The 25,166-nt window shown below is 39.1% G+C and overlaps 1 protein-coding gene across 2 annotated transcripts in view; it reads right to left on the bottom strand.

Annotated features, from left to right (window-relative positions):
- Positions 1-25,166, bottom strand: part of NRF1 (nuclear respiratory factor 1) — a 142,185-nt gene that overhangs the window by 97,391 nt on the left and 19,628 nt on the right. For both annotated transcript variants that reach the window (XM_027840146.1, XM_027840147.1), the window contains exon 2: positions 6,269-6,500. In XM_027840146.1, the coding sequence (XP_027695947.1) occupies positions 6,269-6,491 (223 nt within the window). In that variant the 5' untranslated portion in view covers positions 6,492-6,500. The remainder of the gene's footprint in view (positions 1-6,268; positions 6,501-25,166) is intronic.

Below are 25,166 nucleotides of genomic sequence, written 5' to 3'. Positions count from 1 at the left end.
AAAGAAGCATGGTAGCAGGTCCCCTGAGTGGTTGCCAAAGAGGATGTACCTCCAAAGCACAGTGCTACACTATCCGAAATGCTAATATCATCAACCTTAGCATCTTTAAAATCCAATTTAACAGCTACCTGACAGAACATTGACCAGAGAGCACTGAAACCCAACCTTGACTCTCTTTTTAAATAAGTTTTTATTGATATTTTCTTTTTATGGTACCATAGTTATCCCAAGTATCCCTCCCCCTTCTCTCCACTCCCAGGGAGCTCTCATATAATAATATTTTTAGGAAAAAAAAAAAGTCAGCACAGCTGATTGAAAAAGTCCAAAAACATATGCAATGTGTACCACCCATGGACCTTTCACCTGCATGAAAGGATAGGTTGTAGGTGTCCTCTCATATTTCTTCACTTAAATCCTATTTTGTCTTTATACTTTTGCTTCATTTGCTTTTTGATTTTTTGGTATGCCTTTGTTCTTTCATTTACATTGTTGTAATCACTATGAGTATTGTTTTCTTGGCTCTGCTGACTTCACTCTGTATCAGTTCATGAACTGTCTTCCCATGCTTCTCTGTATTCATCACATACTTAATTTCTTACAGCAGAATAATATTCCGTTACATTCATGTACCATGATTTGTGTAGCCATTGCCAAACTGATGGACCTTGACTTGTTTCCAATTCTTAGCTATCACAAAAATTACTGCTATGAATATTTTTGAGTATATAAAGACTTTCTTCTTGTTGATGGGGCTCCTCAGGTTATGTATAAGCCCAGGGATGTAATCTCTTGTTCAAAGAGTATGGAACACTTTAGTCACTTTATTTGCAGAATTCCAAATTGCTTTCCAAAATGGTTATACTATTTCACAGCTCCAACAACAATGTATTAGTGTGCCTATCATTCTACAACCTCTCCAACATCGACAATATTTATATTTCTCTTATTATTAAAGTGATTGGGAGCATTCTTTCATGCAGTTGTGGATACTTTGCAAATCTTCTTTGGGAAACTGTTCATATCCTTTGACCATTTCTCTATTGGGAATTGCCAACCTTGTCTCTTAATTCACATTTGGGTCACTGAAGGTTCCCCAAAAATGACAGGCTTCCTTTGAAACAAGGTCCCCTTGAAACAAGTGAGACTTGGGGGATTCCACTAGTAGAAACAACACCACTTTGGAGTATGCCAGTCAATCACCAGTTCTGTTGCGAGATTTACTCCCTGCTTATGCCCCTGGCGAGCATGAAAGATGGGAAAGAACAAGTGTGTGAGCCACATGTAGCCTAAGTGCTCCATGGAATTCCCTCTTTCCTCACTTCCATCCCTGAGGATCATTCATTTCCTTCAAGGCTCAGTTCTGCTACCACCTCCTCCACAAAGTCTTCCTGGCTTCCCTTTGCTGCTAGTTTCCTCCCCATCAAAATCATCTATCTTGTATCTATTTTGCCCATGTATATATGCACACGTGCAACACTTAGCACAATGCCTATTATATAGTAAATACTTCTTAAATGTTTCTCTAATAGATTAACTGATTGATATTTTCAATCCCCCCTTCCCCAACTGGACTGTAAACTTCTTAAGGACAGGAGCAATTTCATTTCTGTCTTTGTAACCCGGCACCTAGAACAATGCCTGGCACTTAACAGGTGCTTAAGAAAGACTCCGTGGTTGAGTCAAGGTCAAGGGCTCTTTGTTGACAATCACTGTGATATAAGAATGTCATTGTTGCTTTAAAAACTGTTCTCATCTATTTTAGTCCCCTTCTAGGCCTTTGGGTTGCAAAGCCCAATTTGTGTACAATTTAACATCATGACAAGAAAAGGTTGGATGCCACTGGAATTTTGTGATTGCTGACTGAATTGTCCATGGACCCTGATGTTTGGAGAATAAAGAATTTTCTTTTTCATATACTTGCCCCCAGAGGAACTTTTAGGATATGGAACTGAGCAAAAGCAAGCATACATTTTTGTCTAGAACTAGGACTTTTCCTTAAAGGAGTAGATAGAAAAGGACCTAGTATCTGAATGTCTGTGATTAGCTGAATGTTAATCAGCAATGTAACTCCATTTTGGAGGGTGAAGAGAAAATTTGATACTAGGGAGGATAAATTATTGGGAGTATGATATGGATGCACAGACCAAAGAATAATCTCTTGCTATACACTATATGAGTGTTTGATGCTAAACCTTTATTGCTCATAACTACAATGAAAAAGGATATGGGGGGAGGGGGGAATCGAAGAATGAAGAATACAGAGAAGGGCTCTAATAAAGACAAACGAAAAGAAAAGAGATTCTCTAAGTTGTTGAGTATGGTAAATATAAAGACGACAATGACTTCAAAAACACAAAGAATTTTTCTGAGAATATTCATTTTCATTGTTTGAGAAGGCCAAACAGAGGAAACTGGCTCCAATGAAAACAAAAATTTTCTTGATCGTGGTGACATAGAATTGTAATGAACTCCTGAAAGAAGGTAGGGAATCTCCTACCAGGTAAACATTTAAAGAAAGATATCTAACCTAGGTTTTTAAGCATTCACCTTACTGACAAGATGGTATCTTGATGTCTCTTCAAATTTTATGATTCACACACAACTTCCTAGATAGCTAAATTTACATGTAAAGTACCACCAAGGTTCAAGTTTTAAGATTGCTTCCTCTCCTGCCTTGTGTGCTTCTTTCTCCCACTTAAAAACAGAAGGCAAATCCCACTTTGCCAGGGTGTCCGCTCTGATATATACACACAACTGCTGGTTAACTACATAGATATCACCTGTACTACTCACTGAAGTTTCATTAGGGTCAGCCTTTTTCAGAAGAGGAAAGAACTTGGACTTTGTACATGAGAAGATGAAAACATAACAATATCTAACTAAGCCAGTCATTTCTCAAACAAAAATACATCTATTTTAATTGTCAGGAATATAGGAAAACTTGGTTTTAAGGGTTTCATCATGTTTGAGATTATCTAAGTTCTTTATGTCTTCACCTGCTTATCACAGACAATCAATGAACACAGGAAACTAAGAATTGGTTGTAATTAGAAATTATGTGGAGACAGAAAGAAATGGAGAATTTGCAAAGGGCAACTCAAAGTAGTAGAAAGAGCCAAGGAAAGGGTATTGAGAAAGCTGAATTCTGGTCCTAGGTCTGTTACTAATTAGTCATGTGATCATGTAAAGGCAATTCTTTGTTTCTGGACCTCAGTTTCTTCATATATAAAATGAGGTTGAATTATATGGTCCTTCGTCTCTCATAGTTCTTATAATTCTATTAGAATGCAGGAAATTTGGATGATCAAAATCCTTATTCTTAAAAAAGTGTCAACTACTGTCCCCAGGAATCAATACAGAAGAATCCCATCTAGAATGTGGATTTATAATGTTGGCCCGCCCTCTCCTGGAAAGTGGAAGAATTTCACTATTTATAAATTCCAAACTTACCTTAACCAGCTCTCAGTTTAATCATCTATAGAGACAAAAAGTTCTCAATATCAGGTATATAAAATTGATGATTTGAAAAATTCACTACACACCATTAAGCAGTCATACTAAATGGGCAGTTTTTGTCCGTCATAATAATCTTTGTTTCTTTCATGTACCACCCTGTGTTATATTCTTTCTAGTACTAAGCTTTACTGAACTTCATTTTCTCAAGGAAGGCAATAAGGCACAGTGAATCAATCAGTCCATAAGTATTTATTAAGTAAACTATTATTCGGCATATGGCACTGCATTAGGTACTAGAAATACTAAGACAAAAAAGAAAAAGTCCCTGTCCTCAAGGTCTTCCATCCTACTGGGAGAAATAGGATATAGATTCATTGTTGTTGTTCAGTTGTGTTCGACTCTCCGTGACTCCATTTGGGGTTTTCTTTGCAAAAACACTAGAGTAGTTTGCCATTTCCTTCTCCAGCTCATTTTACAGATGAGGAAACTGAGGCAAACAGGGTGATTTATGCAGGCTCCCACTGCTAGTAAGTGTCTGAAGCCAGATTTGAACTCATGAAGATGATGAGTCTTCCCGATTCCAACCTCAGTGCTCTATCCACTGCGCCACCTAGCTGCCCTTGCAGACCCATAATAAAATATAAAATATAGAGAAGGTAAAGTAACTGGGTGGGGCACTAGGACCTGGGGGGATACGGCCTCAAGTAGGAGTTGGCAAATGAGCTGAAATCTGAAGGGAATTGAGGAGTTTACCAATCAGAAGTAGAAAGTGAATGCATTTCAGGTATGGGAGACAGGCTGTACAAAAGTAGACAGGCAAATAAGGAATAGCAAATGAGTTAGTTTGGCTGGAGCTCAGAAAGTGCATGAAGGAAAAGAATGTGTTATAAGCCTAGAAAGGTAGACTGAAACCATACTGTAAAGGGCTTTAAATGTAAATGGAGGAAAAGGATAGATATTGGAAAAGGGAGCCATCTGAGGCATAGCTTAACCAGCTCTCATTTGCTGAGTCTTGGCTTCCAATCTGGTCTATATATACCATTACAAGTTTTAACACTTCAGACAAGTCAATCCTCTTCTTCAGGCTTCAGCTTCTTGCTTTGTAAAGGCAGAAATGTCTAAGGTCCCTTCAAGTTCTAAAATTCCATTGTCCATAAATACACTTCTATGCTGACCATGTGTTTATAAAGTACCTCAAATAGCACTCAACTTATCATTAACTTCAGACTAAGGTACATGGAGTCATCTGGCCATGATTTCATAAAATCATAAAGCCAAAAAGGGCCTTGTGAGGCCATCCATCTGGTCACCTGCCCAGGAGCCAGCCTTTCACACCTTCACTTGTGAAACAATGATTAAGCACCCAAGATTCTTCAGAAGATCAAGATGGAAGCTACTTATTCCGGGTAAATTAACATAATCTCCTTCAGAAATAGAAGGCAATGGTATGTAATGGATATGCTGCTGGACTTGGAATCTAGGAGACCTGTATACCACCTCTGACACTTACTAGCTAGGTGACCTTCTTAGCCTCCTTTTCCTCATCTGCAAAATCAAGAATTCTCATAGAGTTATGAGACTCAGTTCTGCAAACCTTAAAGCCCAATATAAATGTCGGTTATTGCAATTATTTTCCAATGTTTCACAATTCTCACCATCAGAAAGTTCACACCATTATTGCTAATAACTGAAGTCCATCTCAGGGTGTCTATCAACAACCTTCTTTCCTCAAAGGTTCCGATAATGGGGAAATCAGAGGGTTGTTTCTATAAAATGGCCTGATTTGGAGAACTTGTTCAGGAATGGATCTTCATGCCTTTTCAGCCTTGGAGCTCTGAAATCTCTCAGCTTCGGCTTGATTTTACTTAGCACCTGATGTCCCCTGGACAAAATGTTGGTTATAATGACATTTCCGCTGTTTCACATATTCTAGGGTCAACCAAGTCTTCTCCTCCTCCTCATAATATCACCTCCACCACCCAACTCAGCACCACTAACACATTATTACCACTGTTAACTGGATGTTTAAGATCAATAATGACTTTGATTAACAACTTGCTTTTAGAGTTTTCCTTTCCTCACAATAGCCCGGTAGAGCAGGCACAGAAAGTATTAACATCTATAGAAGAGGAAGATCGGAGAGGTTAAAGACTTGTCTATACTCCTACAACTAGGAAATGTAAAAGACAGGATTTGAATCCAAATTTTCTGACTCCTAGTTCTCTTCCTGTCACAATATACCATCTCTCTGAGAAAAAGTATGGTCATAGTTTCATTGAATCATTGCTTCATAAATTTAGAGCTGGAAGGAATCTAGGAAGTCACTGAGTACAACTCTTATTTTACAGATGAAGAAACAGAGACCCAGAGAGGGTAAGGTCACAGTGCTAGTATGTGTCTGAGGTGGGATGTGAATGCAAGTCTTCCAAAACCTCTAAGTCTACATGCCATCTACTCTCGTACTCTGCTTCAGTAAATCATCATGCTAGGAATAACATCATGCCAAAAGAAAACAGGCTCTTGGCTCTTGAAAGGGGCCATAATTTTAGAACTAGAGGGGACAGCAGAGATCTACTTTAACTCTTCACTTTACAGATGATGAAATTCTGGTTTCGCTGTGAATTGTCTAAGGATAGGGCTAATCAGGAACAGAGACGGAACTCAGATCTGGCTCTTCTGACTCTCAGTCCGGTGCTCTTTCCACTCTGCCACAGGTTCAGTAACTGAAAACAAAGATCTCCTAGGAAATGCCATGAGCAATTAAAAAAAAAAACCAACAAACCAAAACCCCAGGGCTCCCAGGTGGCATTACCTGCTGCGGCCAGGTGGGCTGTCACTTCGTCAGCCGCAGTAGAGTTGAGGATGTCTGAGTCATCATAGGAGGTGTCCTCAGGAGAAGAAGGAGAGTCTTCATCGGCACTCAGCATGCTGTGTTCTGTGTAGGTGGCTACATGGACCTGCTGTACTTGCTGGGCCACTGCATGAGCTTCGATGGTAGCCATGTGTTCTGTCTGGGTCACTCCGTGCTCCTCCATGAATAAATACTTTCAAGAGAAAAGCGAAAGACAGAAAGAAAACATGAATCGATTGGAAGTGTGTCAGTAGGGGCATGAAATTTAAACTGACTGAAGAACAGCTTTCCTCAGAAGCGCAGGAACTTTGAAAAGCCTCCAGTTTCCTCATTTGTATGCTGTTCATATTCCCCATCCTTCTATAACACCACAGCTACCCTTCAGAGAAATAGGAAGTGCCTCTGATTATGGCTAAGCAAAAATCTCCTTTTGTTAGATGTTTTTAAAAAAGGAAGTACCATCCAAAATGAAATGAAAAAACATGGAATATTGTTCTAATAGAGACCCATAATTATAATTCATCATGAAAGCAAGATATTAATAACAGATGAATTCTGTAATCCCAAATTCAGTTCCAGTCAACAACCATTAGGTGCCTACTACATTCAAGGTACTGCACTACGCACCAAAGATACAACATTGTTTAAAAATCACAAAATCCCTGTCCCAAATAAAACTGCAAGATATAAGGTAGATAAGCATACAGATAATACAAAATAGAAATACAATACAAACTTACAAACTAGAAAACTTTATGGGAAATATGGGATGTAAGCTGGGCCTTGAAAGTCAAGTAAGATTTTGATAGGTAGAGGTAATATGAAAACAGCATGAAGGCAAAGGACTTCTCAGAAGAAGGGTGACTGTTTTGAATTTGTTTTTGCAGCTCCATGGTTTTTTAAAGGAAAATACTGAAAACATTATTGGAAAGGTTAGAAAGGTTGGATGACGCCAAACCAGAAGGACCTCAAATGACAAGCTATGGAGTTTGGTTTTTCACTGTCAAGAGGTGGTAAAGGTTTTTGAGGAGGTGAATAATACTATCAGAGTGGCCCATTAAGAAACTTAGTCTGTAAATGAATGTAAGTTTGGAGGTTGGAGAGAATGGAGGCAAGGAGACCTGTTAGGAGGCAATGATCTAGGCAAGAACACTTGACAGCATAGGACAGAGACTGGGACTGGAATTTCATTGGTATGAGGAATAGCTGGCACCTTCTCTTCAACTTAGAAAGTGCCTAGAGCACCGAGAAGTGAATTGTACAGCATCACATTTTATAATAACTTGGTAATAGAAATTAAAAGAAGGGAGAGCAATCAGTAGGACCTAGCATTGATTTGATGCAGAAAATGAGAAAGAAAAGTTATGAAGAAAAATAAAATCAAAGATGACTGCAAGGTTTTAAACCTGGATGACTAGGATGGTGGTGGGACAATTAAAAGAAAAAAAAAAAGAAAAAGAAATCAAAGCTTAGAACAGGTTTGGGGCAATTGGGGAGGAAAGAGAAATGATGGGCCCAGTTTTAGACATGGACATATGCCAAACATAGTAGTATTACTTCTGTTTTATTCTCTAGGGTTTCCAGAGATCAAGAAATTAAATCACTACTTGTGGTAGGGGAGAGGCCAAACACTCTAAAATAATCACTGCTCTATAAACTATATTATAACTGTTGTCTCTGTTGTTACTATCGCTTCTATGTTATTATGTTTCCCTGGAAAGGGAAAATGTAACAATTTTATAACTATCTGACCTCTCCTATTATATTATTAGCTGCCTGGATACCAATTTCTCAATTTAGATTTAGCTAACCTTTACATAGCACTTTTAAGATGCGTTACATCTTCACCATAGCCTCACCTTCAAATTCGAGCACAGTAGCTGGTATAAGAGTAAATACCGCTAGGCAAATGCAGCAAAATCTACCAAGTGAAACTCTGTTCCTTCAAACGCGTCTCAAATCAATCTGATGAGCTCACTGGATTGTGGAGTTTCAGACCTGTGCTTTACTCTAGACTTCCTGTCTATGCCATGAAATTTATCATGAAAGCTTTTCTATTTAAACAATACAAATTAGTTAGACAAAGGGCAAGGCAAGAAAGTGCAAAATGACATTTCCCCAACAAACTTCACTAGCTTTTAGGCTAGGGTACAAACTGTTTAGAGTATTTTAAAATGCTGAGTACTTCAAAATGATTTTTAAAATAATTCATGACAAGACAGAAACTTGTTTTTCCAAAGGATTTGCATTTCTATGCACTTGGCCTAATGGATTCCATTCTTCCTCCTCTACAATGCTGTTCACAGAACCAATCAATAATGGTGTCACCACCTTTCCTCTCTTTATTCCTAAAATAAAAGAGGAAAACATGCTTTAGAATTCCTTGATCTGGAGATGAATTCTTAGGAATTTTACTTTAAACAATATTGTAAAATAAAATACTTTTTAAAAAGACATTAAAAATATGCATGCTTATGACTTGTTCCTAGAGTTCTAGAAAAAAAATACATGTCAAATCAATTTCAGCAAAACATTCTAGTCAGATTTCATCTGCTGAACAGACACATTCTATAGATATTGCATTGAAGGAAACTTCCTAAATGAAGACATGGAGTCTGGTGAGTCAAAACACAAGAGAGAGGGCATAGGTGGAATGGTGTGTCCTATTATGGATAATCTGGAAGGTGGGACTTAGTAGTACTAAGTGTTACTTACTACTTATAACTTAGTAGTAAGTACTTACTTAGTAAGTAGTACTTAGTACTACTAAGTCCTGGAGTCACACACCACTATACAAATCTAAAAGATCTGGCCTCAGTTTCTTCATTTCAAAATAAAATAGCTAACCTTGAGGATGTGCTATAGTTTTAATTGTTTGAAAAGGGCTTGAGCCCAGCAGTCGAAAGGAACCACTGATTATCATTGTCACCAATTAAAATGCTATTCAGGAAGAGAGTGGTAATAAGCAGGCCATGACAATAAGCAGACAATGGACTAGACTGGCCAGACTAGACAGCAGATAAGATTTGAAGTGTGATTTCTCTGAATGCTGAATAGATGTGGAAAGGGACAGGAAACTACTCGCAATGCAAAACTGGTTCAAAAGACTTAGAAATATAAAATGCTGCTAAAAGGATGTCTGTTAGAAACATCCATTATGTCAACAATTACTGAGGGTCAGTAACATTTTTAACAATTGCTTCCCTTCACATCTGACACAGACAACTTATTTCACTTTTAAAAAAAAATTACCAAACAGCAAAATAAACTTAAATTCATAGTTAAATAAATGTAAAGGAACTAATGGAGTGATTTACCTGGGATATTAGTGGCTCCTAGTATAGGGCTCAACTCACATATAAACCCAGATTAGAGAAGGGGAGGCAAGGGAAAGAGTTCACACCTCAACTAAGTCTTTAAGCATAAAAAGTTTTGCATCTTTGCCTTTTGTGCCCAACTAAGTATGAAGTGGAATAAGGAAGAGGAGAGGGGTGAGATCCATGTATTCTACAGGTCCAAGAGAGCAACCTTATATATGAATCATGGGTTTAGAACTAGAAAGGACTGTATAGGTTATCTAATATCCATGTTATTCTCTGGCAAACATACTATGACCTAGCTCTCCCATGCATTTTCGTGTGTGTGTGTGTGTGTGTGTGTGTGTGTGTGTGTGTGTGTGTGTGTTCCAAGAGGAAGACCAAGGATCAGACATTCAGAATCCCCAATTTGGCACTGAGAAGTACCCTCTCTACCAGGGAGTTCAATAACACCTCCTAAAAATCAGTATCTCATCAATACCTGTTTCCTGGCAGCTTCCCCTTCCTGGTGACTCAAGGTAGGTCACTAAAGTAACAAGGCTCCTATGGCTACTATCCCCTTTCCTTAAGAAAGACAAAAACCCCCAGACCAAGCCAGGCAACAGGTGTATGTGTGTGAAGTGGGGGTGGGAAGCGGGGGTGGGTAGGAAGGGTAGGTAATAAAGCCATCCATTTTATCTATACTTGGTGTTAAGTGGCCAAAAAAAAACAACTTCTTTACAATAATTAGTCTAAAAGTTTGTTACTATATGGCTCCATAGTACTGGCTATGAATAGGAAATAGATGTGCTAATTTGATGGGAGACAAAGAAGTATTTGACTAAAGCCACTTTAGCATCAGGAAGACCTAAAACCAGAGAGGGGGGGTGGCTTTAAGAAAAAAAAAATCTGGATTCTAGTTCTGGGTATCAATGAAATCAATGGTCCAGTCTGTGTCGTTGGCCTTTTGGGAAGTATGTGCACGCCTCAGGAGCTGGGAGCATTGTGTTAATAAATGATGCACACTAACAGTGCTATGTGTAATTTAAAAAGATATTTTACTACAGCTGACTTTTGTTATAAAGGAATGTTGTTCCAGGAAGATTTAACCAAAATCATCACTGTTTCTCAATAACCAGAAAACACAGAGACTCTAAGATGTAATTTATTGATGGAGGACCAAAGTGATTTTCAGTAACCTTACCCTTCTAAACCCCAGTATCTCATATCCGACTATATTTGTCTGCCTCTCCTGGTCCACTCCTGGTCCATCTCTGGTTTTATAACTAGTCATTCTTATATTGTTGTCTATTCATTGGATATCACTATCGTCTCCATATATCAGCCACACCCCACACATTAATTTGCCAAGTCTCACTGAAATAACTTTTTCAGTTGTGTCCAACTCTTCATGACCCCAATTTTGGGGTTTTTTCTTGGCAAAGATACTGGAATGGTTTGCCATTTCCTTCTCTAGCTCATTTTACGAGGAGGAAACTGAGGCAAACAGGGTTAAATGGTTTGCTCAGGGTCATACAGCTTGTAAGTATCTGAGGCCAGAATTAAACTCAGGAAGAGGAACCTTCCCGATTCCAACCCCAGTGATCTATCCACTATGACACCTAGCTGCCTGAAATAACTACCTTTCTACAAAAGAGACTTGAAATTTCCCCTTCTGATAATCAAGAAAACTCTCCTCCCCCCCTCCACAATTCTGGTGGGTTCCACCTTCCTTTAGGACCTATGTTGTCAACATGACCTAACAAGATCATCAGATTCAAAAGGACCTGAGTATAATGAATGATTGGAGCATGGAACTTGGAGTCAAGAAGCCCTGGGTTCAATCTTTTCTGAGACTCTTATAGTGTGACCATGAGCAAGTCACAATCTCTCACAGTCTCAGTTTTCTTATTTGTAAAATGAGAAAAAGAAGAGCACCTACCTATCTCACAGAGTTGTTCCAAGGATAGAATCAAATAATGTATGCCAAGCACTCGGCACCCTTTGAAGGACTATGTAAATGCAAAATATCAAAGGATCAATCTCTGCTTTGCAGATCCTTCTTCCCTTTTTTGAGGTCAGGAAGCCAGTCTGGTCAGCTGGTCTCCCCAAGGCTAGGAATCTCTGTTTCCTCCCTGACTTTGTCTTGTTGAGGCTCAAAATGCTTTTCTCTTTTGCTGTCAGGGTTCTGCCTCTTGTTCGAGGCTTCCTCCGCACCAATCCCTTGGTAGGAAGGCTTCTTTTCAGGTCCAAATGATGCTCAGCTTTTGTGGTATCTTCCTGAAGTGCTAACTCAGTGAATACTTACTGCTACTAAACACAAAGCTGTGAACTTAAATTTCATTCTTAAGATGAAATTAAGTCACCACCAGGATGTCAGTGTTGTAGCAGCAGTAAGTGGAAACTTACACTTAAAAAATACTTATTTATACTTACTTACACTTACACTATGCTTACAGTTAAAGCTGTGTGAACTTAAGGTCAATTCTAGAAAGAATTGGATAATACGGCCCAGGGATAAAGAATTCATGCCTTGTCCAGATGATAATAGAATGAACTGAATAAAGCATGTATTTATTAACCCTAACTTAAAGTACTGTGCTAAATGCTGCGGATAAGAATAGAAAAGTAATTCAGTCCCTGCTCTCCAGGAGCCCACATTCTTATGGGGAAGAAAACATCGGGGGAAGGTTTTAGCTACAGTCAGACAGAAGGGTCCCATGGTCTTTAGGGTGCAATGTCAAAGCAGATGGTAATGCTTTTTCTTTAATGCCATTTCTACTGATAAAATCGTATCAGTTTCTGATGTTGAATTAATTGACGATGCAAAAAACTTTGGTGGCAAAAGCTTTCTTTTCTGGAACTTCAGCAGCTGTGGTTGTGGATCAGCTGCCAGGCCGTACCTCCACAGGGGGATGCTTCCCAGGATAATGGCCATGGACACTGGGCTTGAAGCTCTTAGGTTCAGGGTCCTGGGCTGTCTTCCTCGGGGTCTGAGCTAAGATAGTGGTCAAGGTGGTGGCAGTGGTGGTGGCTTGACTTGCCTGGCCTATGCTGCCTCCTGTCTCTCCCTTGGGGTATCTTGCTGCTTCAGCTAGGGAGGTACTTACTTGCCTCCTATGTTTACCTAATATATTTACTGTGTTATGTGAATGTTTAATTGTAGTCAACCTAAATTTGGTTTTGTTATAAAAAAGAACCATTGGATCAATCACAGCTTTACCATCTGTGGATTAATGTGCTTGTACTCCCATAAACCCTAGAACACTGAACGTTCCCATTATTTACCATTCTTGCCAATTTGATGTGAGAAGATTCCGTGTGTTTTTAATTTGCAAGTCTCTATTAGTTTTTTTACAAGGTCATTGTTTTACATATCTACTCTGAAAGATTTTTCATTCAGTCTGATCTACTAGAAAAAAGTTCTTAACCTTATAAATTTGTCAATTACCTATAGATTTTTGAATATCAGACTTTTTTAAGCAAGATGTGCATTGTGAAAATTTTTTTCACCAACCCATATATTTTTCCTATTTCAATTTTGTTTGGGCAAAGTTTTTTAAATTTTATTTCTTCAAAATTGTTTTTTATAATCTCCTCTATCTTGTGCCTGGTTACAAATTCTCCTCTAATCCAAAAGTGTTTAAGATATAACCTTCTATTCTCCTTTAATTTTTTGTAAAATTTTTTGTTTAGATTGTGTACATATAATACAGAACAGTCCTAATCAAACTGGAAAATTTTCCTAAACAACCCAATAACGATTACCAAAGCAATGTGACAACAGAGTGTAACTGAATTTTCTAAACAGCCTGATAATATTATAAGGACTAGGCCACTGGAAGAATGAAATTTATAGAAAACAGATAATTTCTGGTCATTGGCTGGTTGAGGTGGCCTTTTCAAAGCAAGCTGGCCCCATTCCGCAGCATCAGCTCTTATGACTCTACTCTAGAAGACTGAGCTCTTGAGAAAGGCTCTTGAGGACTAATCTGTGACTCTTGTAGAGGGCTTCGAGAGGTAGAAGGAAAGGGTTTCTCTCTCCTCCTCATTCCTCACTATCTATCTGTATCCTGTAGTAGAAGCACACAGCAACAGCAGAGGAATTCAAAGACATTGCTTCCTCCACCCAAACTATCTGTGAAGAGAATTGGGAAAAAAAACCCAAAAAAACTTGAGATCTTGGTGCCCGGATGCTGGTGGCTCAGGAGATAGCAGGCCTCAGAGTTTAAACTTTGAGGGAACAGAAATAGCGAGATTTTCTACTGGTCCTAGAGAAAGGCTTCCAGTTCTTTCTGAAAGAACACAGCAGTGCCTAGCCAAGGACATCAGCTAAGCCAGAAGCTAAAGGCAACAGAAACTATGGAAAACAAACTAAGAAATATGCCCTGAAGTGAGCCCAGTGAAGATGTCTTAGCCAGTGAGGAGCAGCATAAGGAAATCACAAGTGTACAACAGGGACCCTATAGCTTTGAGGCATAAATTGCCCCTGCACATGTGTTCCCCACATGAGTTCCCATTAGGTACCAGCTCTATACTCGATCATTCTCCCTACTGAGAGTATGAATGTTTGGAGAAGAGTGCTCCATAAGTTTCTGGGGGAACAATGTTCTATTGCTCATGTCCTTACAATACTATTTCTAAATGGTTTTGAAATAACTGTGGTCTCTAGGTATCTATGAAAAATGAACATGTAGGGGGCAGCTAGGTGGCACAGTGGATAGAGCTCCATCCAGCCTTAAGAGTCAGGAGGACCTGAGTTCAAATCTAGCCTCAGACACTTGACACTTATTAGCTGTGCGATCCTGGGCAAGTGAGAAAGAAAGAATGAGAGAAAGAGAGAAAGAGAGAAAGAGGGAGAAAGAAAGAAAGAAAGAAAGAAAGAAAGAAAGAAAGAAAGAAAGAAAGATACAGAAAGAGAGAAAGAAAGAAACGAGCCAAGCGATAATTTTGGGGAAGCTAGGTGGCGCAGTGGATAGAGCACCGGACCTAGAGTTAGGAGGACGTGAATTCAAATCTGGCCTCATGCAAATAACACTTACTAGCTATGTGACTCTAGACAAGTCACTTTGCCCCATTGCCTAGCACCCCCCCAAAAAAGTGAATATGTGTATGAGGACTTACGACCTAGAGTTTTACTAGCAGGGACCCACAGAGTACCTTTAACTTACAGTAGCTAACTCCAAGGATCACGAGGAAGAGTTACTTGCCTTGCAAGTTGGGAGTGCCCCAAGAAGCTACATAGAAATTTACAAATTTCTCATGACATATTGTGTAAGGAGTTATTGTTGTTCAGTTGTGTCCAACTCTTCATGACCCCATTTGGGGTTTTCTTGGCAGATATTAGAGTGGTTTGCCATTTCCTTCTCCAGCTCCTTTTACAGATGATGAAACTGAAGCAAACAGGGAGAAGTGACTTGCTCAGGGTCACACAGTTAGAAAGTGTCTGAGGCTTAATTTGAACTCAGGAAAGTGAGTCTTCCTGATTCCAGGTCTGGCATTCTATCCACTGTGCCATCCAACTGCCCCAAAGTGTCAGCTACTCTCCAAAACTACTTTCTAGTTTTCCCTGTAATTATTTTTGAATAAGGAGTCCCTACCCCAATAGTTTGAGTTCTTAGATTTATCACAGTTTTGCTTCTAGGTTTTCTTATCTAATCTATGGCTCCAGTGGAATAATCTAAACAGGAAGGCATCCCCCAATCACCCACCCCCAAAACAAAAAACCCCTCTTTTAAAATTCTAGGCACACCCCAGGGTTAAAAGCAATTCTCTTAAAATGCAAATCTCTCCTGGAAAGTTAACACATTAAGCCAACAAAGACCAGCTTCCGAAGGAGATCATGAGTTGTAAAGAACTCTAAGACACAGAGTGAGGAGGAAACTGAAAGCTGAGGTCAAACTGAGAACAAGAAGAGTCACCAACAAGAAGAAAGCAGGTGCATGGAAGGAGGTAGATAAGAAATAAAAACAAGTTTGGGTCACTTCCCAACAGTGCTTGCACCTATTCCTGACAAGGGCAAGCACCATCTTTCCAGTTAAGTAGGTTTGCAGTCTCACGGTTATGCCCTCTGCCTCTCATCCCAACCATCCAAACAGTGGCCAAAGGACTCTTCTTCCACATCCATGCCCTTCTCTGCTCAAATACCATCCTAGCGTTGGGGCCTCATCACTTCTCTCTTGGACTATTTGCAGTAGCCTCTCAATCGGCCTGTCTACCTCAAATTCCATCTCTCCTATCGCACAACTTTCCTTCACAAGTGAGATGCACTCTTTCCTCAACTTCTGCCCTAGAATTCCAAGCTCAAATTCCACCAAGATCAAGAGGCCTTTCCTTACCACCTCCATCTGCTGGCTTGCCTCCCCTCCAAAAAATTACCTTGTTTTTATTTTGTATGCACTTATATGTATACATGTAGCCTCTCCTAAAAGAATGTAATATCCTTGAGGACAGAAACCCTTTCATTTGCCTTGGATCTCCATCGCTTAGCACTGTGCATGTACATACACGCTCTTAACAAATGCTTGTTGATTAAATGCATGTATCTATTTTCTAGCTTCTCTCTCTCTCTCTCTCTCTCTCTCTCTCTCTCTCACACACACACAGAATCTGGTTTTCATGGGAGGTGAGGCAGGAGAAAAATATGAAGATGATCCCAACCTGGGTGACTGGAAGAATGGCAATATTCTCAACAAAATATTGGAAATTTGATAGAGGAGAGGTTTATGGGAATAAGTTCCATTTTGAACATGCAAACTTTCAGATGCTGCTGATACTTCCACGTGAAGGTATCTAACAGGTATTTCGCTGTAAGACTAGAATTAAAGGGAAGTAGTCAACTCACTATTGAATCCCTGTAGGTCCAGTACTCACTATAAATACAATTAATTAATCAACAAGTGTTTATTATTACCATGTGCCAGGGACCATGTTAGGTGAAGGGGAATCTAACAACAAAGAATAAAATAATTCCTAGTCTCAGGGAGCTTATTATTCCAATAAGGGAGATAATAAACATACCTATAAATATAAACAGCATAAAGTGAATAAACAGAAGTACATAACAAGCTGTTAAATACAGGTTAGTATGGGAGTAATCTAGGGCAGAGATCTGGCAAGAGAAGGGTTGAGGAAGGCCAAAGTGGCAAGGATTCAAGAGTAGAGCTGAAATGGGGTGAGGCTGGAGACAGGCCAATGAAGTCAAAGGTGGGGGAATGGCCTGAAAAAGTACAGCAGAGTGGAGAAAATGGAGGTCTCATAAGGGTGGAAAACAGTGAAGCATAGGGACAGTAGGAACAATAAGAAATTATGGTCAGATAGGAGGATGTCAAACTTTCTAATTGGGAAAGTGGAATACTTTGGGGTAACAGAAAGATCCAGTGCATAACCAGGCCTATATATGGCTCAGGCGAAGTGAAGGAGTAAATAGGCAATGGGAGGTTACAGAGTTTGAGGCAAGGGAAGAGGGATGGGCGTCCCTCCCCCTGCCAACAGAGGATAATGATCTGCTGGGCCTGATGACCCTGCTCTCCTCCTCTAGGGCGGCTGGTGGGGGAAAGGGGAATATAAGGTAAGTAAGATGTAGCTCTAGATGGAGGGAGGAAGGGAGGACAATGGTTTAAGTGTATGAACAATGTCATTTCACAGAACAGTGATGAGTGATCAGGGAAAAACAAACCTGCAGAAAGCTTGGTGTTTATATAAGTTCCTTAGGCTATGAGTGATCTGGTTCTCCAAGACTAAGGATTCCAAGTGTGCTTAAATCTTTAACAACATGCAGCCCATTCAGCCCCTTAGAGCCCAAGCCTGGGCAGAACAAGTTAACACCTGAGACAATGACATAATCACCACATTTGGGCTCCAACTCTCAATCTCTGATGTACCATAAGAGGAAGCGAAAATGGCACTAAACAGAGATTATAAGAAAAGTAGCTGAACACATAAGAAATCCATGCTAAAGGTCTTTTGAGTTCTGAAAGGACTAAGAAATCAATTTTGATGATAGCTGAAGGAGAGGGAGGGTACTAAACAATTAGATGTTAAAAGACCTAAAATAGATACTTCCAGCAGGTTGGATGAATCATTTATTGAGAATTTGGGGATATGCATGAGTCCAAACAGGATGTAAAGTTGTGGATGGACCGATCTGTACTATTGGAGGAATACCCACATCGACGATGAGGTTATGAGATCTACTATGGCATAACAAGAGCTCACATTTATGTGGAACTTTAAGGTTTAAACGTTTTCTTCATAACCTTGTGAGGTGGGTAGTACAAGTATTTTTAATTCCCATTTTACAGATGGGGAAATATAGGTCTACAGAGGTAAAGTGACTTACCCATGACCACACAGCTGAAATATGAAACCACGGCTCCTGACTCCAAAGCAATGATCTTTTTCACTGTGCCTTAATGCTTCTAACATAAAAGTAAAAATTCAATGCAATAAGCATATATTAAGTACCTATTATGTTTGGAGCAACAGCATGGAATAGGGTGCTAGGCTTTGTGGTCATGAAAGCATAGGTCCAATTCCCACTTACTAACTGTGTGACCCTGGGTAAGTTCTTTAATGTCTATGTACCTCAGGCAACTAACTCCTTTCTCCTCTAGGACTTATCTACTAAACGTCAGTAGAAAGAGCTCACACAAAAGAAATTTCCCATACCTATGAAGTCATAGACCCTTTAGGAGTATTCACATATGTTCAGAGTATTATGCAATGAGCTAAGTACAAAGATTAGGTAAGACCCTGCTACTGGCCAAACAAATTATAGTAAATTACTGTGTCATAAGAAATGATGAAAAGGATGGTTTTGGAGAAGAGGTATAAACCAGGGGCAGCTAGGTGGCACAGTGGATAGAGCATTGGCCCTGAAATCAGGAGGACCTGAGACCAAATCTGGCCTCAGACCAAACACTTGACACGTACTAGCTGTGTGACCTCGGGCAAGTCACTTAACCCCGATTGCCTCACTTAAAAAAAAAAAAAGAAGAAGAAGATGTATAAACCAATAATCTTGAAAAACTGATAGAATCAAGTGAGAAAAGCCTGGAGAACAATTTACTAATTAATTTGTATAATTAATTAACAAAACATTGTAAAGATTAAAAACTTAAGAACTCTGATCAATTCAACGACCAAACATGATTCCAGAAGACAGATGATGAAGCATGCTACTCACCTTACCTATTGACAGAAGTGACAGACTCATGGCACACAACGAAATTGAACAGGGCAATGTAAAAAAAAAAAGTTTTGCTTCGAAAAGCATATTTGTTACAAAGGTATTATTTTTTGGGGGGCGGAGGGATTGGTTGGCAAAGAAGGTAATGAAGGGTGGGAGAGGTTGCCAAAGAAAGAAAGAAGAGTCACTGAAACATTTTTTAATGCAAAGAAGAAGGTAGAAGGAAGATCAGAAGGAATCACAAACAAGGCAGTACAGCTTTAAAATTACATGTTGAATTTACTGTGTACTTAAGAAAAGGAGGCAATGCATAATATAGAGTCACAGTTTGCTGTACATTCCTTTTTCTATCACAATAAAAAATTAATAAAAATTTCAAGCTCTCATGGAGCTTACAATCTAGGAATGTCAATGGATTTGTGATGTCTATGTAAGCACTACCATCTACCAGCAAAAGTGCGGGTCAAAATTTATCCACACCTTTTTAACTCAGGAAATCTATACAACATATTGGGGGTTTTCCTCTAGGACTTTTATCACTGTATAAGGAGTTTGTAAAAATGAAGCATTCAGGTGTTATAAGAAATGATGAGCAGGTGGATTTCAGAAAAACCTGGAAAGACTTAACATGAACTCATGTTGAGTGAAGTGAGCAGAACCAGGAAAACACTGTACACAGTAACAACCACACTGTGCGATGACTAACTTTGATAGACTTAGCTCTTCTCAGGATCTAAGGATGCAAGGATCTCCAAAAGACTCATGATGGAAAATGCTATCTACATCCAGAGAATGAACTATGGAGTCTGTTTTCTTCTGTTTTGTTTTGTTTCGTCTTTCTCATGGTTACTCCTATTAGTTCTAATTCTTCTTTACAACATGGCTAATGTGAAAATATGTTTAATATGAATGTATATGTAGAGCCTATATCACAATGCATGCCACGTTGGGAAGGGAAGAAGGAAGGGGGGGGGAGAAAATTTAAAACTCAAAAGCTTATGGAAATGAATGTTGAAAACTAAAAATAAATAAATTTCTTTTAAAAATGAAGCACTCAGGATGTCCCTCTAATTCCTCTCTTTTACTACGACTGGCTTCTTCCGCCACTCCATTGTCTGACTACTTTTGACAACCACATTATCAATGTTTATCACACAAAGACCAATGCTTTAATCTTGAATCTAAATTACCTATATTCAAGATTAAAGTATTGGTCTTTGTATGATAGTATGTGATAGAGAACACGCAAGTAACTCTTAGTTATTGAATTCTTAGAATCTAAATTATCTAGATTCTAGATTAATAATTCAAGAAGAGAACTTCCCCTCAGAACACCTATTTCATAACATATTTACTGTAACTTGACTGAAACACTAGATGGCACCAAAACCAAATTAAAAAAAAATCTAGAAAAAAAAAAGCAAGCATGGAATTTCATTTCCTATTTAAAGCTCTATTTCAACTGAAATAATTCTTTCTGTAGCAAATGCAGTTAAATGACTGCCAAATGCCTTCTTACCCCTTCAAAGCATGTCCTCTTTCCTAAAGAATGAGCATTCCATTTTTTAGAACTTATGATTAATGGCTAACAACAAATGACCGTTACAGAAATTTATGACATGTGTGAGTAACCGAGACCTAGATAAAATTAATTTTTCCCTAGGACAAAGTAATCTCAGCAAAAATTATTTTCAAAAAACCTTCTTCAATGACCTGTGATTTCATCAAAGTGGGCATTCCCTCCACTGATGTTGACTGCAACAACACTATGCCTTATAGCAGTTCATCTTGGAGAAATGCTGCAGCCAACAAGTTCACCAGTCTAAGGGAGGAATTTCTCTTGTCCTTGAAGGTGAAGCCCAAGTTCAGATATACAGTCAGTTGCCAGGATGTACTTAAAGCCATGACAGGGTTGTACAACCCGCCAGAATGTGGATGCCAACTGCCACAGCCACTGAGAATCCAGGACCACCACCATCACACAAAAAGTCATCAGTAAGACTTTAATGGAAATGTTTCCCTTTAAATGCTTAAAATAAAAGTTAGGTTTTCTCTTTCCTTTTTGAGAAGGTCTTGCTGATTGGTATTGTGCCTCAATTAAAGAACTAGAGATGATATTCCTACTTTTTTTTAATTATAAATTTTATTTAAATTTCCATATGTTCAAGTTTTTAACATAAGTCAGAGCATAAGAAAGAAATTTTTAAAAACTGATCATATGTGTGTTTTGAACTTCTGTTATTTACCAATTTGTTAATCCAAGAACAAAAGATGGTTCTATTGATTTTAACCCTGCAGTAACCAAATCATGTGGTATAATGGATAGAGAAAGCCAACTGACAGTTCCAATCTCTACCAACACATAATGGTACTGGGCAAATCAAACAATCTCTCATTGCCCCCAAGCAACTCTCAAGGCCTATAAATTGCAGTGAAGATGATTACATGCCTTGGTAGAAGGAGTTCATCAGTATTTCCCCATACCAATGAAATCACAGGTTCAGTTTTAAAAAAACAAAATGAAACATTTTGATTGTCCTTGTGGCCCCTTCTGAACTTCTTTTTGTGTACTCAACATGGATTTACCTTATAATTCACTCTATAATTTTACATATTCTACAGATTCTTTGATTCTCTAGGTTGTTTCTCACGGTATAATAATACACTATGACATTTATATAACATAATTTGGTCAGTGATTCTGATATCATTGGGTACCTGGTTTGTTTCCAGTTTTTAGCTATCACAAACAGTATTTGTAGGAAAATTTTTATTCGATAATTGTTCATGTTTATTGATTGATTATTCCTCCATTAAAAATCTCTTTAGTATAAAATACTACTAATTGAAAACAGTGTCTAAAGTATATAAATATTTTTGTAACTCTTGTCTAATTCCACATTGTATTCCAGAAAGGGTGAACCAATTCACTAATCAAGTTTCTTTTTGATATTGCAAGCTCATTCATTTACCCATCTTTCAGAGATTAAAGATGGAAACGACCAAAAGGATTATAAAGTGCACTTACAAATACGTTAACTATTATAAATATCAAAGATGGGTGAATTACAGAAGTTAGACCTGAATGGAAGCATTGTGGACAGGACGCTTCTAAATGTATCAAGATATATGTAACTGGGTCACAGAATGAAGTTGGCAGATCACTTCGCTGGATGATCACTTGGCAACAGCTGCTCCCCCAAATTGCCAGAAATTAAATAAACACTTAAAACAAGCTGGCATTAGCAGAAGCTTCTTTCATTTCCATTAATGAGAACCATAAATGGCCTGAGGTTCCCCACCCTTTGCTCACATCACAAAGGACACTTTCATTGGATCTTGCATACTATGAAATATAGCATTGTTGCCTTGTTGTTCTGTGGAAGGCCTCAGTCCTGCTGGTTCTTCCATTACACAATTTGGCATCCACTTAAAGTTGTCTTGAGGTCCTGTCCGACAGAACTAATCCACTATTATCATTTCTGATGCCTAACCTAAGGAGCTATTTCTAGAAAGAAATGTAAAGGTACCTATATTGATCTTTCCTAGCTGATAACTCACCATTTATATAGTACCTTAAGGTTTCCAAAGCACTTTCCTTCTAACAAGTCTGGGAGACAGGTGGTATGAGTATTATGTCCATTTGACACATATGGAGACAATGTAATTGACTTGTCCCCCAAATAGCAAGTATCAAAGCCCTGATCTGAACCTACTGTGCTTGATTCCAAATTGGGCATGCTACTTCAAAGAATCCTTGAAATAACCTTCCTTCTATTCTGTTAAGTAACAGGTATCTTACCAAATGAACCACATGCAAAAAGCATCATCAAAGATATCTAAAAGGTGTATGCCTGGAAAAGGAGGCAGGCTGGTCACCAATGCAACATAACTGAAAGATACCTGAAGGAACAGGCCATGTGCTACAGTGATGCTCGTGTAAAATTTAAAGGGACCCAGTGCACGGGGCAGACACCATGTGGGGGTTTTATGAGAGGACACTGACAAGCGTAACAAAGAAAGCTTTAGCAGATGCAGGTGAGTTGTGATCCGAACTATTAGAAAGAGCTTGGCTAGAAAAAGCAGTGAAACTGTGGAAGGAGGGAGGGTACAGCAGGAGTATCCTGAATTTTTAAAGATAAAAATTTTAGATAACATGGCAGCTATGCTTCAGAAAGTGCTATTATTATACCAGTTGTTTACTTAGTGAACATGTTACCTAGTCACTATATCCACTTAAAAAGAAAATCTCAGTGATAATGACTCAGAGTCAGAAATAAGGATTCATAGAATTCAAGTGTCCTCAGATAGCTTCAAATTCCACCTTCCAAGCAGCCCCCTCTGCTCACAATTGCCGTGTGATCTCACAGTTTCATTCTCAAAGAGCTTCCGACAGAAGTATCTTGGGGGTGACACCTAAAATTACCTAAGACTTTTTCTTTACTTGAAGAAATGGAAGGAAACTCAGAGCTTATCTAGTCTAGTCCACTCATCTTACCGATGAGGAATCTGTGGCCCAGAAGTGAGGTGATTTGTTTAGGAACAATGCATATGGTAGCCTAAGGGACACTGGATTTGGAATCAGAGAACTTAGGTTCAAAGTCATCCTGCCTCTTGTGTCCTGGGAAATTATTTTACTCCTTTGGGCCCCCATTTCCTCAGGTGTGAAATGAGCAGGACTAGATGACCTTCCAGGATTCCTTCCAGCTCCAAACACTGTGGTCTAGCTCTGGACTTCATGATGGGCTGTCCATTTGATTTCATGATCTCCCTTCCCCTATTACCCATGTTAGCTACCATTATCTAATAATAAGGCAGTCTGGTGAAGTGGCAAGAACACTCAACCAAGAGTCACAAAATCTGTGTCTTTGCACCATTCCTAGAATCCCTTAACAGCTCAGTGGAAATGCCACTAGTAAGACAGACCTTTCCTGATCCAGCTATTAGGGTTCCCCAAATTACCTTGTATTTATGTGTTCTGTATATGTGTGTGTATGTATATATATGTATGTATGTGTTCGGTATATACAACATGTATATGAGTCTCCCCCAACAGAATATAAGCTTCTTGAGGGCAGGGACTGTTTTGCTTGTGTCTCAGTATCCTCTCATTATACCTCATATTCATTATCTTACAAGTGAGGAAACTGAAGCAAAAAGAACTTAAATGACTTGTCCATGGGCCCATGGACAGTGACTATCAGACCCCAGGTGTCCTGACTCCAAGTCCATTGTTCTTTTCACCACACATTCTCCAACCTGACTGCCCTCCTCCCACACTGGAGATTCTTGGTCAAAGGAGAGGAGAGAGTCAAAAGATGACAGCAAGATTTCTAGCATGGGTGACTCCAAACTATCATGGTGTCTTCAACAGGAAGTATGAATCAAAGAAGAGTCAAGTCAACATGTATTAAGTGACTGCTATGTTCCAGGCACTGTGCTAATTGCTGGGAATACAAAAAAAGGAAAAAACAGTCCCTGCCCTCAAGAAGCTCATAGTCTAATGGGGAGACAACAGGCAAATGACTATACTATAGTTGTAAATAGTTACTTGTATGTAGTAAACTGTATACAGGATACATATAGGAAAAATGGGAGATAATCTCAGAGGGAAGGCACTAGGAGACACTAAAGTTAAAGAGGATCAGGGAAAGGGTTCTTGCAAAAGGTGAGAGTTCAGATGAACCTTGAAGCAAACCAGGGAAGCCAAAAGACAACAATATGGAGAGATCTAGGCATGGGGGCCAGTCAGTGAAAATGCTGCAGGCTTTGTGTCCCCCAGATCACAGAGTACATGGTTGGGGGAGTCAGGTATGAGACTGAGAAGAAAAGGGCTGGATATGAAGGGTTTAAAAAAAACAAACACAAGTGGCTTTCTTTCTTTTTGGAGGGGGTGAAGGTGAAGGTGGGGAAGGTATTAGGGAGTCACTGGAGTTTACTGAATGTGGGAGTGAGGAAGGAGTTAGTAACATGCCTAGAACTGCACTTGGGGAAGACAAATTTGAAAACTGAGTGGATGACAGACTAGAGCCAGTTTTGAAAGGGAAAAGAGTTGGGACACAGTGAGTTTGATTTGTCTGCAGAGAATCCAGGTGATGTCCAGCAGTTTGTTGGTTATGCTGATATGTAAGGCGATAGAAACTGGATCTATAACTTCAATGGTATAGGGATCTACCAGGTGAGGAAACTCCCTCTACCAATGCAGACTGGCCTAGAGAACTGAATGGTTAAGTGACTTGCCAAAGGTCACACAGCCACTATGTGTGTCAAGAGTCTTGTGAGACTTGAACCCAAGTTTTCCAGGTGGCTAGGCTGGCTCGCTAGACTTTACACCACACTTCCTCATGGAAAGAGAAAAGTTATATACAAACCT

This window comes from Vombatus ursinus, unplaced genomic scaffold, assembly GCF_900497805.2.
Source record: "Vombatus ursinus unplaced genomic scaffold, bare-nosed wombat genome assembly UNPS02014839.1, whole genome shotgun sequence".
Lineage (NCBI taxonomy): Eukaryota > Metazoa > Chordata > Mammalia > Diprotodontia > Vombatidae > Vombatus > Vombatus ursinus.
This window is presented reverse-complemented; position numbering and strand designations above follow the sequence as displayed.